Genomic DNA, 14323 nt, shown 5'->3' with positions numbered 1-14323 from the left:
ATAGAAATGTAGTGATTTTTTTTTTAACTTTTGTAAACGCTATGTTTAACCACCAAGTTTACTCCACTTTAACTTGCTTGAAAGCTGGCTCAACGAGGCTGTACACCAAAATACAGACTTTTGTCCACCAAAAATAGTGTACTGTGGTCCAATTTTAAAATAGGCTGTGCTGCTTTAACTTTCAAAAACTGTATATGTGAGAAAGGCCTGATCTAACTCCCAATGAATATACTGTGAGCAACTGTGCCATGACAGACAAACAAATACAAACTGTAAAACAAATAATATTCCCATTTAAACTGACTGAGGATTGTTATAAAGTTGCTGATGATGTAAACATATCATTCAAAAAAGCATACTCCTGTTAAACCCTCAAGCATACTAAGAAAAACTAGAATATGACAGGATGGATATGTCTAATATCTTGAAAAAAAGATATATTAAAAACAAACAATGAGAATGGATTGAGAGAGCACTGCCACAGGTAAAAGGCACGGTAATGAAGTCTGTTTATACATAAATGAACGCTAATGTATATCCATAACACAAAAGTAGTATGCTCTGTGGACATTGAGCTGCTCTGCTTATCCCTCAGACCATTTAATTTGCCTCATGAATTGCTGGATATTTGTTACAGCTGTATATATTCATTCTTAGGCTATCCTATCTACTGCAATTGAGACGATTATTAATATGGTGCAAAGTCGGCAGTCACTCTTGCCAGATTTGGCATATTTTGTACTTTGAGTCTTTAGTTACTGTAATCTGAAGACATCTTTACCAAACTTCTATCAATATGTGTAATCTGCTAACCAAGGAACAATAACATTTTCAATATTTGTTTTGGAACAATTAAAGGAGTTTACAAATCGAAAGCCAGTCCTCCAATTGACTTATCTGACCACCGGTCTGTTTACCTTCTCCCATTTACAAAACAGCTTTGAAAAGAGAAAAAGTTCACAAAGAAAATGATGCTCTGGAGTGAGGATTCCTTTCAGTCTGCAAGGGTGCTTTCAGAGTACAAATTGGGATATTTTGTAGACGCAAGTGCTGTTTTAGATGGGTTTTCTCAACTAAAATTTTGAAGGTCTAACCTAAAAATAAACTGTGGGTCAACAAATCAATAATATCATTATTATATTAGAAGAAAAGTACTTTTAGACAAGGTGATAATAATTAGACACAAAGGGATTTAAAACTGGATATTAAAAATAAAAGTTAAACTTGATTATACAAATAAAAGTGAATAGAAACTGCCCCCAAAATTGCAAAGACATTGCTTGAAAATGAGATTTAACAAAGTAGCTACATTACTTTGAAGTGATATAGTCTTCAAACATTTATTTTCTTTAAATATGGCCTGTTTTAGTCACAGTGCACTAATGAAGAAACTGTGGAAACTCAACAGTACTATGCTGACAGCCTCAAAGTAAAAACAATTATTTACTTTATATACTACTCACTGTTAACTTACTCAGAAAAGATTTCTCTGTGAAAGACTATTCTCAGCTTATACTGGATGTTAGTGTCCCTAATTAGATTAAGTGCCGATACTGGTAAAAGTATAAGATCTTTTTTAGTCAAGTAATTAATTATTCATTTGCTAAACCAGCTATGTATTTATGTAATGCATTTATACTAACTTGTAAACTGCATACATATGAACAGGGATCTAACTATCTACCAAGCAGCATTCAGAGCCACTATGTAGTTCATAAGCCATGTCATCAAATCACATGGCAGGCAAGAAAGTTCTTTTGTTCTTAACTGCATAGGATGGCATAACTAGTAGAATTATACTTGACTCAAGCAAGTTCTCTCCAGTATTTATTTATAAATTCAATGACAACTAAACATTCCAACAACTGGTAATCCAGGCCGTAAACTTTCACCTGTAATTGTCTGGTGCTCCAGCATGGCAGATTATTTTTCATACTTCTGTAAACTAAATAAAATTTGGTTTATTACCTCAATTCATGTGAAGTACATGTCATTTTTTTAATCACTTGACTTTTATGAAATGACCGAGTACTTAATGAGCACACTCCAAAGTGTATGTCTTCAAGTGAGGTTTTTACTTTTTTTCTGTACTTTTCTTTCTGTGACAAGGAAAACAAGCTAAATTTCTGTAGTTTGCTGAAAAATTGCAAAAAAACATAAATGTCCAGAAATTATATATGTGCATTTGTCCAATAAAGTTTGCTGCAGAAGAAATGTTCATTCATGTATTGTGTGCCTCACTATTAAGGCAATTTAAGTAATGTCCTCCGCTTCCAAGAAAATTAAAAAAAAAAAAAAAAAAGATATAGTAACATCTTCAAAAACAAACAAGTGAGCCAAATATATTTAGATATTATGAACAATGACAGTTCTATAGATAGATAGATAGATAGATAGATAGATAGATAGATAGATAGATAGATAGATAGATAGATAGATAGATAGATAGATAGATAGATAGATAGATAGATAGATAGATATTAATTACAAAGGAAATTGCTTTAGTCTTTCACATAAAAATCATTAATTAATTCTGCCTGAGGTTGAATAATATTTACTTAGAAGATGCTGCACTTAGGAAAGTACCACAGAATTAAAAGGTCTTGTTAGCCAAATTGCAGATAGTTATGCCATTATGCAGTTCATTATCAACAAGTTTTGACTTTTGTGGCACATTACACAGATGGTTGTAGGCCTTTGAATTAAAACAATAAACCTTTTATGTGTCTACTGGGGTCCATGCTATACATCCCTGAAATAACAACTAATCTTTGTTTACAGAACACAAGTGTGAATCTGGCAAACTGTAAGTAATAGTCAAAGTGCCACCAAAAAAATAGCTTCAGTATAATGTTAATTTTGATTTTATGGTAGTTTAAATAGTTTAAAAGTCAATTTTTTATTTAAATTAGGAATAATAAGCATGGTTTTACACCTGGCTTTGGGAAAAGATTTTTTGTCACTACCCATTGGCATTAAATTAAAACATAGCACCAGGTGTCAAGAGGAAAAGTAAACCATTTAGAAAGGCATAATACAGCCCATTTTTCATAATTCACCCTCATGATAATTCACCATCATCTAAAACAATGTAAAAAAAAAAATAAGTATCTTGCATGTGCTATGGCTACTAAATACAATAAAAGAATGTGACTGGCAGAGTTGTAATCCATTGCAAATAACTTCTCTCAAATGCAGTGGGATTGCTTTAGTCATTAGACCCTTGAAAAAGTAATCGCATTACTAATTACTTGACTTTTATGCTGCTCTGTAAATCCATGCAAGTATATACTAATTGAAAAGTAAAAAGATGACATCCTAATGTTGCTCCAGGATTTCAATATAGAGAAAATAACCGATAACCACGAATATGAAGTGAACATGTTATTACTACACTTTATGAATTATATTACCGCTGTACCACTTCAGACATAAAAACCAGCAAGCAGAGACCTTAAGTTCATAAAAACAATTCTTAATAATCAAAAATTGAACTAGCTTAGCCACTCAAACTCTTGCAAACATGGAGTTGATAAATGATAAAATTATTGCTAGTGTAGCCGCCATCAGACAGAAGTACTTATTGACTGGGTGGGATTAACCTGCTGTGTTTATTGCAACATAATAAATATGCCTTTGTCACAGTGCTCTTTACACTATTTCAATGGCATGTGCTAATCAAAAATAAAGCATTTAGATTTTGCATTAATGACCTTACATTTTCTAACAATTAAAGATTCAGTTAACTTATCTGTATACAGACTTGTCCATTTGCACAGGAACATTACTGATATATGATGGCAAAAAAGTGAGATGCATGTCAAAATATATCATTACATTTTATGACAAATGACAATTGTAGTGTTTTCAACTGATTTCATGTTAAAGCATTTTTGCCTGTGTAAATCAAATTCCTTACGAAACCTTTGATCAAATGGCTATATTTCAGAAAAATATTATGGTAGCTACCATGCATATACTTATAAAAAGGTCACTGACATCACAATTCACCACACTCAGGCTTTCGTAAACTGGCATTAAGTTCTCTCTGGTAATCATATTGTTTTAGCATACTATAAAATTGAGAAAGTTATCTTTCAAGGCAAAACTAAATATTTACACAAAGTAAAACAAACAACCATGTGATGTCATAAAATAATAAACATCTCTGGTACACCTCTGACAGTATCAGAAAAAATGTTCTATGTCTACACGAAAATAGTTTGCATGTGTAATGCAAATCAGGCAGGGATAAAGTAGCCATAGGTATCTACTTGAACATTATGTGAAATGGAATGCCTGCCCTTCAAAACATTTATAACATTAACTTATTATTTGCTTACATACATATGTATGATGCAAGTAATGAAAGTCTAGTTAAGTCAGTAACATGAATACAAGAATTTAAACTGTAATGCACTATGCTACTTGGTACAAGTAAATATAATCAAATTATAGTAATGCATTACTTTGTACAGAGTTACTTCAACTCTGGTGACCAGATGTTAGAATTCAATTACATATCATTCAAGCCAAAGATTTAAATAAACAAATCAGCACAAAAAAATTTCAATTATGTCTCTTAGTGTGGTGATCATAATAAAAATGCCCATGAAACCTTTACTGAGCGCAAACTGCAGTTAAATCTGAAAAGGCTGTGAAATTGTCAGAAATATAAAAATATTAACTTTAAGAAAATAATACTGTACATGAAAATGGATGGATGGATATATTAATAATGAATTTATACCATAAGACAATTATAAAATACTAAGAATATTTCATTATTACTGTAGATTAGCAATATGTTTGTTCAACTTTAATGCAATACTTCCACTCACCTCTGCCCAAGTGAACCTCACTGAGGAAGGTGCCACAACCAAGAGAGGCCACTCTTTTCTGTAGTACATCGCTATACAGATTGCTTGTATTGTCTTTCCTAGTCCCATATCGTCAGCTAAAAGCAGCCGACCCCCTCTTGAAATTGCAAATCTTCAAAAAGAGATAAGCACATTAAAATTGAATACTGTTATCTTATTTAGTTATGATGTCCTCAATGCTGAAAGCATACATAAAGAGCATAATACATTTTATACATTAATTTAAGAGTTGATTAATGAACAATAATAAAATCAATAGGCATGAAACAGAAAGTTGAGATTTTGCCTATCTAGCCCAGTTAAAATATATTGAGAAACAAAAGTTAACATCAAGCCATGTATTATCTCCTATATACAAAAAATAAACTAAAATGAGTTCAATAAAAGGGTGCCAACTTGTCATAAACAATGGGGGAGGGGGAATTAAAGGCCACAACATAAATAATAATGATCATCATCAAACTAGCGTAACAGAAGAGACACTAATGCAGCCAAATAAAATTAAATGACCAACATGGCAACAGGACTGCATCTTTATACTTGGAATGCATCACTGAAGGCTGATGTAATTTAAAAAAACAAAAGCATTTCTCATATGGGTTTAGACTAAAACTTGTGTTAAAACCCTGCAAATATCGTCCTCCACTGTTCACAACCATCACCTGTGACTTGACCAATTATACTTCTCACATTTGCTTCTGGCAAGCTAAACAAAATTCTCCATAGTCTGTCATTTGCTGCAAAAACTCTGATGTTGTGCATTGATTAGACAGTGATACTTTTGTTCTTCATTATGTAGACTAGGAAACAGTAAAAAAAATTATGGGTAAATACTTAAAGATAATCATTTATATTTATGGGACTGCATATGATTATGTTGTCACCATTACAGTAATCTACCTGTTAGACTGGCGGGTTAAAGAGAAAGCTAGCCTTTCAAATACTTGCTTATACTGCTGTTAAACTGTAATATGCTTTCTACGTATGTAACGAAGAATTGACCTTTTTAGAGAAATATGAAATGTAAAAATAAAAAAGCCTGCCATTTATTGAAATGCGTGAATTTTTCTGAGACAGTCTTTCCCAGATCCAGCAATGACGATTCCACTCAGAGCATCTTTGACTACTTACCACTGTGAGCGGACAAATCCTGAGGATACATATTGAAACGCTGCCATTTTGTGCTTTAATGGTTTGAAAAATAAAAAAAAAAGGACACAAGCCAAAAATTGCAATTAAGTCACTTTTACCTGCAGTATGAATGTAGCTTCAGCAGCCTGTGGCAATATATATATATATATATATATATATATATATATAGCGAAACAAAGGTGGTATCGATTATTCAAGTAATTTTTACAATCATGAGGGCTGGATTCAACATCACACTGAAAATCAAATTCAAAAATTGAAATCACAGGCTTATCTCACTTGAATTTCATCACAGCAACTCATAATGTGACTCAATGGAGTATATGGCCTCCACGTGCACGTATGCACTACGGACAGTGTCTGGGCATGCTCCTGATGAGATGGCAGATGGTATCCAGGGGGATCTTATCCCAGACCTGAATCAAGGAAAAGGAATCAGTGAGATCCTGGACAGTCTGTGGCGCTACTTGGCGGTGTCTGATTCACTAACGTCCAGGAAGTTCTCGATTGGATTCAGGTCAAAGGCATCAATGCCTTTGTCATCAAGGAACTGCCTACACACTCTGGACACATGAGGCCAGGCATGGAGAAGCCCCGGCCCCACTGCACCAGCATAAGGTCTGACAATGGCTCTGAGGATCTCATCCTGGTACCTAACAGCAGTCAAGGTACTGTTGTCTAGCATATGGAGGACAATGTAACCATCCAAGGCCATCACAGACTCACTGCCAAACTGGTCATGCTGAATGATTTTCACCATGGCATCTTCAGACTTTATGAAGTCTGTCACATGTGCTCCTGTGAACCTGCTCTCATCTGTGAAGAGAATGGGGCACAAATGGTGGAAGTGCCAATTGTGGAATTCTCTGGCGAATGCTAATCGAGCTGCACAGTGATGGGATGTGAGCATAGGTCCTGCTAGACTAGAGGATGTCAGGCTCTCATGCCACCCTCATGGAGTCTTTTTTTGACAGTTTGGTCAGAAATATGCACACCGTTAGCCAGCTGAAAGTCACTTTGTAGAGCTCTGGAAGTGTTCCTCCTCACAGGAAACAGCAGATACCGATCGTGCCTGGGTTGATACTCTTCTACAGCCTTGTCCAGCTCTCCTCATGTAATGGCTCATCTCCTGGTTATCTTCTCCATGCTCTTGGGAAGACACAGTAAACTTTCTTGCGATGGCACGTATGGATGTGCCATCCTGGAGGAGCTGGGCTACCTGTGCAATCTGAATTGGCTGCAGGTAGTGACAAGAACATTAGCAAAACACAAAACTAGTGAAGAATCAGTCAGGACATACAAGGAGAGAGCAACTGTCTGTGGCCACCATCTGCAAAAACATTCCCTTTTTGGGGATTGTCTTGCTATTGCCTCTCCAGTGCACCTGTTGCCACTTTAATTTGCAGCAAAGCAGATGAAGTTGATTCACAATCATTTATGGTTCCTAACTGGACAGATTGATATCCCTGAAGCTTAACTGATTTAGTGTTAAACTGTGATGATTAAGTGTTCCTTCAATTTTTTTGAGCAGTATATGTTAGGGCTGCTATTCGATTAATAAAATATAATCGCGATTAATCACTCAATTAAAATTCTTAACCAAAATTTAACTGTACCACCTCTAGTGGTTGATATAATATTTGGAAAAAGCAATATGCATGGATTAAACTGCTATGTTGTAAAACAATCAAATATTAAACAGAAACATCAAATCAAGGGCGGCACGGTGGCGAATTGGCTCCAGCAGACCCCCTGTGACCCTGTGTTAGGATATAGCGGGTTGGATAATGGATGGATGGAGAAACATCAAATCATGGTTCAGCTTTTGCACACAATTGGCGCTATTATAACTCAGGTTGTGCTTAACTGCATGACACACATGAGTCAGCTCAGCATTTGTGACCTGGAGAGGAGGAGTCAATAGTTAGACTGAAAATGTTTCTAGATTAAGCTTTTAAAGAGACAAGAATAAACTAAAAAAAAAAATCTAAAAATGCATCCAACAGGGTTATTTATTTAGCTGTTTTAAATTGCAGATTGTTCATGAATGTATTATCAGACCTTATCTGACTGACTAAAAACACAGACAACGTTATTGTGTTGGGGTCCTAGTGACCTCATACCTATTAGGCAAATAAATATTCATAAATAATTAATTTTGCCATATTTTAGGCAGTAAATTGTGGCAGATTAAAATTACAAGGTATACCTTGGGACAGGGCATCCAAGCACACTGAATGACTCTCAAAGATCTAACTATCATCAAGAAACATTGCCTGAAAAAGACTACTTATGTCTTCACCATAACTTGCATGAATAATGATTCATGTTAACACGGAGGATTTCAGACATTCACTTTTAGTCACATATGAAGACAAAGATGGCAATATAGAGCTCTCACTAGCCCTCTTCACTGGCACTTAACTAGCTTGCTGGTGCAGTAGTCAGATGTGCAGAAGGTTAAAAAAAAAACTCTTAAGAGAATCATTGACTTTTCTGATCTTCTTTAGTTCACAATGGTTACTTCCTTTTATATGGCTTTTCAAAGCAGACTCACCCAAGCCAATCTTTGTAGTTTGCAATTTCCAACCATTTCAAGTTAAACTTGTACTTTCCTTGCATTTTGACTGCACAATAAATCACAGTGACAAGTCTAAAATTCGCAGTGTAATTTACCTTGCTAACTATTTAACACGTAATGCTAACTCAACACTAATAATTCAATGTGCAGGCTAACAGCTACTACATATTTGTACCAGTTGATGCACACGCTTGCACAGAACACAACGCAAGGTGATATTAATGCACAAGGTTATTAAATGTTATATTAATGCAAGATGTGGATGTTTTGTTGGTGAAATATCTGATGTTTTATTTCATGATAGACAATTATGGTGATTCTCTTTAATATTTTTCATGACTTAAGTTCCATTTCATTTTTTTAGAACAACTTTCCAGGTTTTCCAGTACCAATACGAATTATGTTCTTGGCAAAGAAGTCTTAAGGTGTGCAACTGTATGGGTTTTTCGTTGACGCATTTCGTATTTCAAGCAGCATATGTTGCTCCAAAATCTGTATGAGTGCCTTCACGTAAGTGCAAATTGCCCTTGCCTAGAGCTCTGACACAACCCTGTACCTTCAGAGATGTTGGCTTCTGGACTTGTAGCTGGTGACAATCTGCATGGTGCTTGTATGGTGACAATCTGCATGGTCCTTTGATTCAGAGGACAATACTTATACTTCTTCCAAAAAAAGACCTGAAACATTGATTCATCCAACCACAATGCACGTTTCCACTGTGTGATGGTCCTTTCTGGATACCTCTGAGCCCAGAGAAGATGACAGAGATCCTAGACACTGTTAACATATGTCTTCCTTTTTTGCACAGTACAGTTGTAACTATTGTTTATGGATGTAACTACGTTTGTGTTACTTGATAAAGGTTTGCCAAAGTACTCCTAAGCCTATGTGGTTATATCAAGTATTGATGAATGACGGTGCTTGATGCAGTGCCATCTTAAGGATCGGAGATCAGGGCCAGTTAGCTTAGGCTTGTGTCCCTTTTCCTTTACGCACAGAAATTTCTCCTGTTCCTACAACTCTTTAATTATGTTTTGCAGTATTGAAATACACAAATCCCTTCCAATCTGTCTTTGAGTAACACTGTTTTTAAACTTTTGAATGATTTACTTACACATTTGTGGGGAAATTAGCACTCCTTGGCCCATCTTTCCTATTTAAGGACTAGGCCTTTTGTGGATGCAGCTTTAATATCAAAGCATGACTACAATCACCCATTGAATGTCACCTGTTTCTACTTGTCTTTTTCTTAGTCATCACTGGCCCAAAACTGCTCCACTCCAACCTTTTTTGGAATGTGTTGCAGGTCCTCAATGGCAAGAATGAATGTATATTTACAAAAAAATGAAATTGACAAAAATAAACATTAAATATCTTGTCTTTATACTGTTTGTGATAGATTATAAGTCAAAGACAACTTTGAAATCACTGCTTTCTATTTTTATTCCCATTTTTCATACTGGCCCGACTTTTTCAGAGTTGGAGTTGTCTATCACTCAAAAAATGTTTTTGCTGCAAGATTTAAATAAATATTATACTTACTCAATTCCATTTCTTTGAAAGGGCATTAAACTTTTCTCCAAAACAGGATCAACAGCAGACAAATCGACGACTGGGATCTCGGGAATTTCCACTGTGGTCCTATCAAATTGTTGAGTAAATGCCTGTATCACAGCACGGGGAAGTGGTTCAGTTTCAACAGAAGGCAGTTTAAATAGGATCTCCACTGCAGGAAAAAAAAATGTAATCATGACACATTCTAAATGCAGGAGGGCCAGATCAAGGTAGTACTAAAACCAGTTGCTAAAAATGCCATGGTAATGGAAAGTAATATATTAAGAACTGACTAGCAAGACATACTTTTCAAAAGAAATTAATCTGGCACAACAGATTATTCTCAAATTATGCACGGTGCATTAGTGTCCTTTCAGCTTGTGTTTCCAAGGAGATTATAAGTGACAATGTTAACATAAATATTTAACCAAACATCAGTGGCTTAGAAAACGTATACCTGGCTATTTCAGAAAAAATCTTTTTGTATATTTATTTTTGCATTCCAGAATACCAAAGTATTATAGCAAATACTCAACATTCCACATATAAAACTAAATTCAAATAGTACTGTGACTAAAACAATTTAATAATTGCATTTCTACTCTGTTTCCTATATTGTTGACACCTATAAATTAACAAAAAATGTTTCAAAAGGACTTTTTAGGCAGAGAACAGCAACAACTGCCAAAGCACTTGTGAATATAGAAAGATCATGCCAGCTCTATAAAGAAAGTAAACAAAAAATAGAATGGACAGAGGGTACAAAATATAGGACAATAATGTTTCCCCTTCTGTCAAAATGATGTCTTTAAAGTAAATAAAAAGACACTTTTATAATCATCTGGTACTATTTAAATACCAAAAGATTAAATGAAAACAAATTACACTGTTTAAGAAAATTATTGTCAAATATTTTGAGGTAATAGTATTGACAAATGAATCTTGAGTTTAATATAAATTCAATAACAAACGTTAATTTCATAACTCTGGAGTTGTTATGACCATATGACAGCTCATGTCACTATACTGTATTATGTATTGTTGCCTTTCCAGCTGTACACAAAAAAAACACTGACTTAAAATTATGGAATCACCATTCCGTGAAAGGTTTCACAAGACACTGTACAAAATATTTCTGAAGTTGCTGGCACAAAGTAAAGGCTATGGCCACAAAACTAACCTGCATTTTAGATTCTGAAGTCTTCTTTGCTACCGCAGCAACCCTCAAAGCTAGGGACACTTTACATACAGTAATTAATTCTCTACAATTTGTTAATTCAGTCCAAATAATTAAACAAAAAATATTTTCTTCCATTATCCTCAAATGAATGACACTCTTATTAGTTGCTAACACCAGCTTTTAAGGTAAAATTTTCCTAACCTATTTCTCCCAAATCAATGTACTATTTTGTTGACATTAATATTCAGTTAATAAAAGAAACAAAAATAAAACTGCTTCTTATAATGCTATTCAGAGGCCTAAAATACAGCATTTTGTAAAAGTCACTTTAGATTACTTACAGTACTAGGGTGTTGTACCGTGTTAGCCATTATGAATGTAGAGAAAAGCCAAGCAAAATGACACCTTTTATTGGCTAACTAAAAAGATTACAATATGCAAGCTTTCGAGGCAACTCGGGGCCTGAGTTGCCTCGAAAGCTTGCATATTGTAATCTTTTTAGTTAGCCAATAAAAGGTGTCATTTTGCTTGGCTTTTCTCTAGATTGCTTACATAAAGGGGAGTATAATATTTCCCTCTTTCAGAAACACACTTACTTAGTTCTTTGTAGTCCTCCAAAAGAAAACTCCATTTCCTTGTTTTCATATCTGTGGACAACAACAAAGATCAGAATCTGGAAACTGCATTCAGTGTTTTCTATACAGTACACCCCCAAAATTCGCGGGGGTTACATTCCTAGAGCACCCGCGAATTGTGAAAAACCGCGACTTTTGGATGTGGTTAAAAAATGCCTTTTAAATGTCTATTTTTATAGTTTCAACCCTAAATACAGTATGCCCCCAAAGCACTTTAATTTTGTTGCAAACTCAGCTTAATACATGAATACATTACCTAAAAAAAAATACCTTAATACATTACCTAAAAACAGAATGTAAAGGTAAACCCATCTACTGTACAGTACTGTACTGCTATGTCTCCCGCGGTGCTAGAATGTAAAATACCGATGTTACCGCTATATGTACTGTAATTCATGCAAGCGCGTTTTCTTTGGTATGCGCTGTCATTTTCTTTGTCATAAGTAGAGCAAATACATAATAATTTCATTTAATTAAAATACAGTAAAATGTACGGGTACTCACCAGTGATGAATGATATTGATGATGAAGTAGCTTTAAAACTTTAGTAGATTTAAAACTCCTCGGGTGGCGCCTCTTCTTCAGGAGCTTCAGGAGGAGTTGTATCTTTGTATGGGTCTTCTTCTGGTGGGGTTTCATGCTGGCTTTTCTTTATAGGTTTCAGGAACTTTGTGATAGGAAGTTGCTACATTGTCTCGTGTAGCGAACTGCTGGTACAATATCCGTGCTTTCTCACAGATGATGTTACCGTCTTCCTGCAGTCGGTGATCCAGTGTGCCAAGGTAGATTCCAGCCGGATGATATTTTTTATTCCTTATGGTCTTTTCCTTTTTGGCACTATCACAGAAACTTACAGATACAGTACTCCAGATCGCTGCTTCGTTCTTCTTTATGTAGCATACAGTGCTTTCATTAATGCCATAGTGGTGCGCTACTGCAGCATAACTTTTTAGTTCCCGGAGCAAATCAACCTTCTCCTGGAGTGTTTTAAACTTCTTCTGGCGCTTAGGCTCAGTTCCAGAAGCCTTAGAAGGTACAGAGCGATTCGACGACATCGTGTGCATTTAAAAATAACAAAACAATAACAAAATGGAAACACGAGGACACTCAGCTGGAGATGTGTCACAAAGCAGCAGTCACTCATCAGCAAGGAGAAATGAATAACACTCTCGGATTGGCTACTTTCACCATCTCAAACCGCGGTGGTAAACCCACTCACCTGGAGACGTGTCACAAAGCAGCAGTCAATCATCAGAAAAGAGAAATGAATAACACTCTCGGATTGGCTACTTTCACCATCCCAAACCGCGTTTCCCTCAGCGGTGGTAAACCCACTCACCAGGAGACGCGTCACATGGCAGCAGTCAATCAGCAGCAAGGAGAAATGAATAACGCTCTTGGACTGGCTACTTTCACCATCCCAAACCGCGTTTCCCTCAGCGGTTGCTTCCTGTTCTCTCTACAGCACAGTATTGTCACGAAAAAAGCCAGAAACAATTGCAGAGGATATGTGCGCTTTCAACTAACAATTAATAGTTAGGTTCTAAGAAAAAATCCGAACGACTGAGTGCGCGAACCCTGAACCACAACTTCGCGGGGGTCTACTGTACATGGAAACTGTAGTGGTGGGCCACTGCAACAATTTTCTTTCATTGCTGCTGCTACAAAATTAGATAAAGAAAATCCATAACTATTTCTCACACTTGACCATTTTTCTGAATTCATGTTGTGAAAATTGCACACACATATATATTTATTGGTGATTTTGCATAGCCATAATTTAAAGGTAACTCTCCCTGCTTACTTCGGGTGATTTATCAGTCCACGTAAAATCAGCCTAATACCTTAAGCTATTAAGTATGATTATATAGCCGTTGAGTTGATAACCAGATTTCCTCACAATTCACCTACACTGATAAACTAGTCAAGCTACAGTGTTTATTCATTATTTGACAGACCCTCACACCAAGTGCTTTGTTCGGCTAAATACTGTGAATATCTTTTGGATAATGACGGAATACAAAAGTGTCTGCACACAACCTTCATACCCAACACATCTTGCTCTATTTTCAAAGCCAGTTTTAGCCATTATAGGATTGTGGCGGCATAAGTAATAATAGGGTAGCTCAACAACAATAGATGCGTATTTTAAGGGCTGAAAACTTTTTTTAGTTTAACTTTACATTGATTTGTTGAATGCATTTAAATCACAACAAAATCTTCTGTTCAGACAGCAAGTCGATACAACCAAAACTTTGTGGTAGTATGAAGTTTCACGAAAGACTGTGGCGATTTGAAACGTATTGCAAGAATTTTTTTTTTTTTTTTTTTTAAACAGAAT

At 35.5% G+C, this 14323-nt stretch overlaps 1 protein-coding gene across 2 annotated transcripts in view; it reads right to left on the bottom strand.

Moving 5' to 3' along the window:
- smarcal1 (SWI/SNF related, matrix associated, actin dependent regulator of chromatin, subfamily a-like 1) overlaps nt 1-14323 on the bottom strand; it is a 140919-nt gene that overhangs the window by 62930 nt on the left and 63666 nt on the right. For both annotated transcript variants that reach the window (XM_028807540.2, XM_051931368.1), the window contains 3 exons: nt 11944-11994; nt 10156-10339; nt 4842-4992 (listed from right to left, as the gene is read on the bottom strand). In XM_028807540.2, coding sequence (XP_028663373.1) covers nt 4842-4992; nt 10156-10339; nt 11944-11994 — 386 coding nt within the window. The remainder of the gene's footprint in view (nt 1-4841; nt 4993-10155; nt 10340-11943; nt 11995-14323) is intronic.

The sequence above is a fragment of the Erpetoichthys calabaricus genome, chromosome 8 (assembly GCF_900747795.2).
Source record: "Erpetoichthys calabaricus chromosome 8, fErpCal1.3, whole genome shotgun sequence".
In the NCBI taxonomy this organism is placed as follows: domain Eukaryota; kingdom Metazoa; phylum Chordata; class Cladistia; order Polypteriformes; family Polypteridae; genus Erpetoichthys; species Erpetoichthys calabaricus.
Note: the sequence above shows the minus strand (reverse complement) of the source record. Positions and strands in the feature narration are given on the sequence as shown.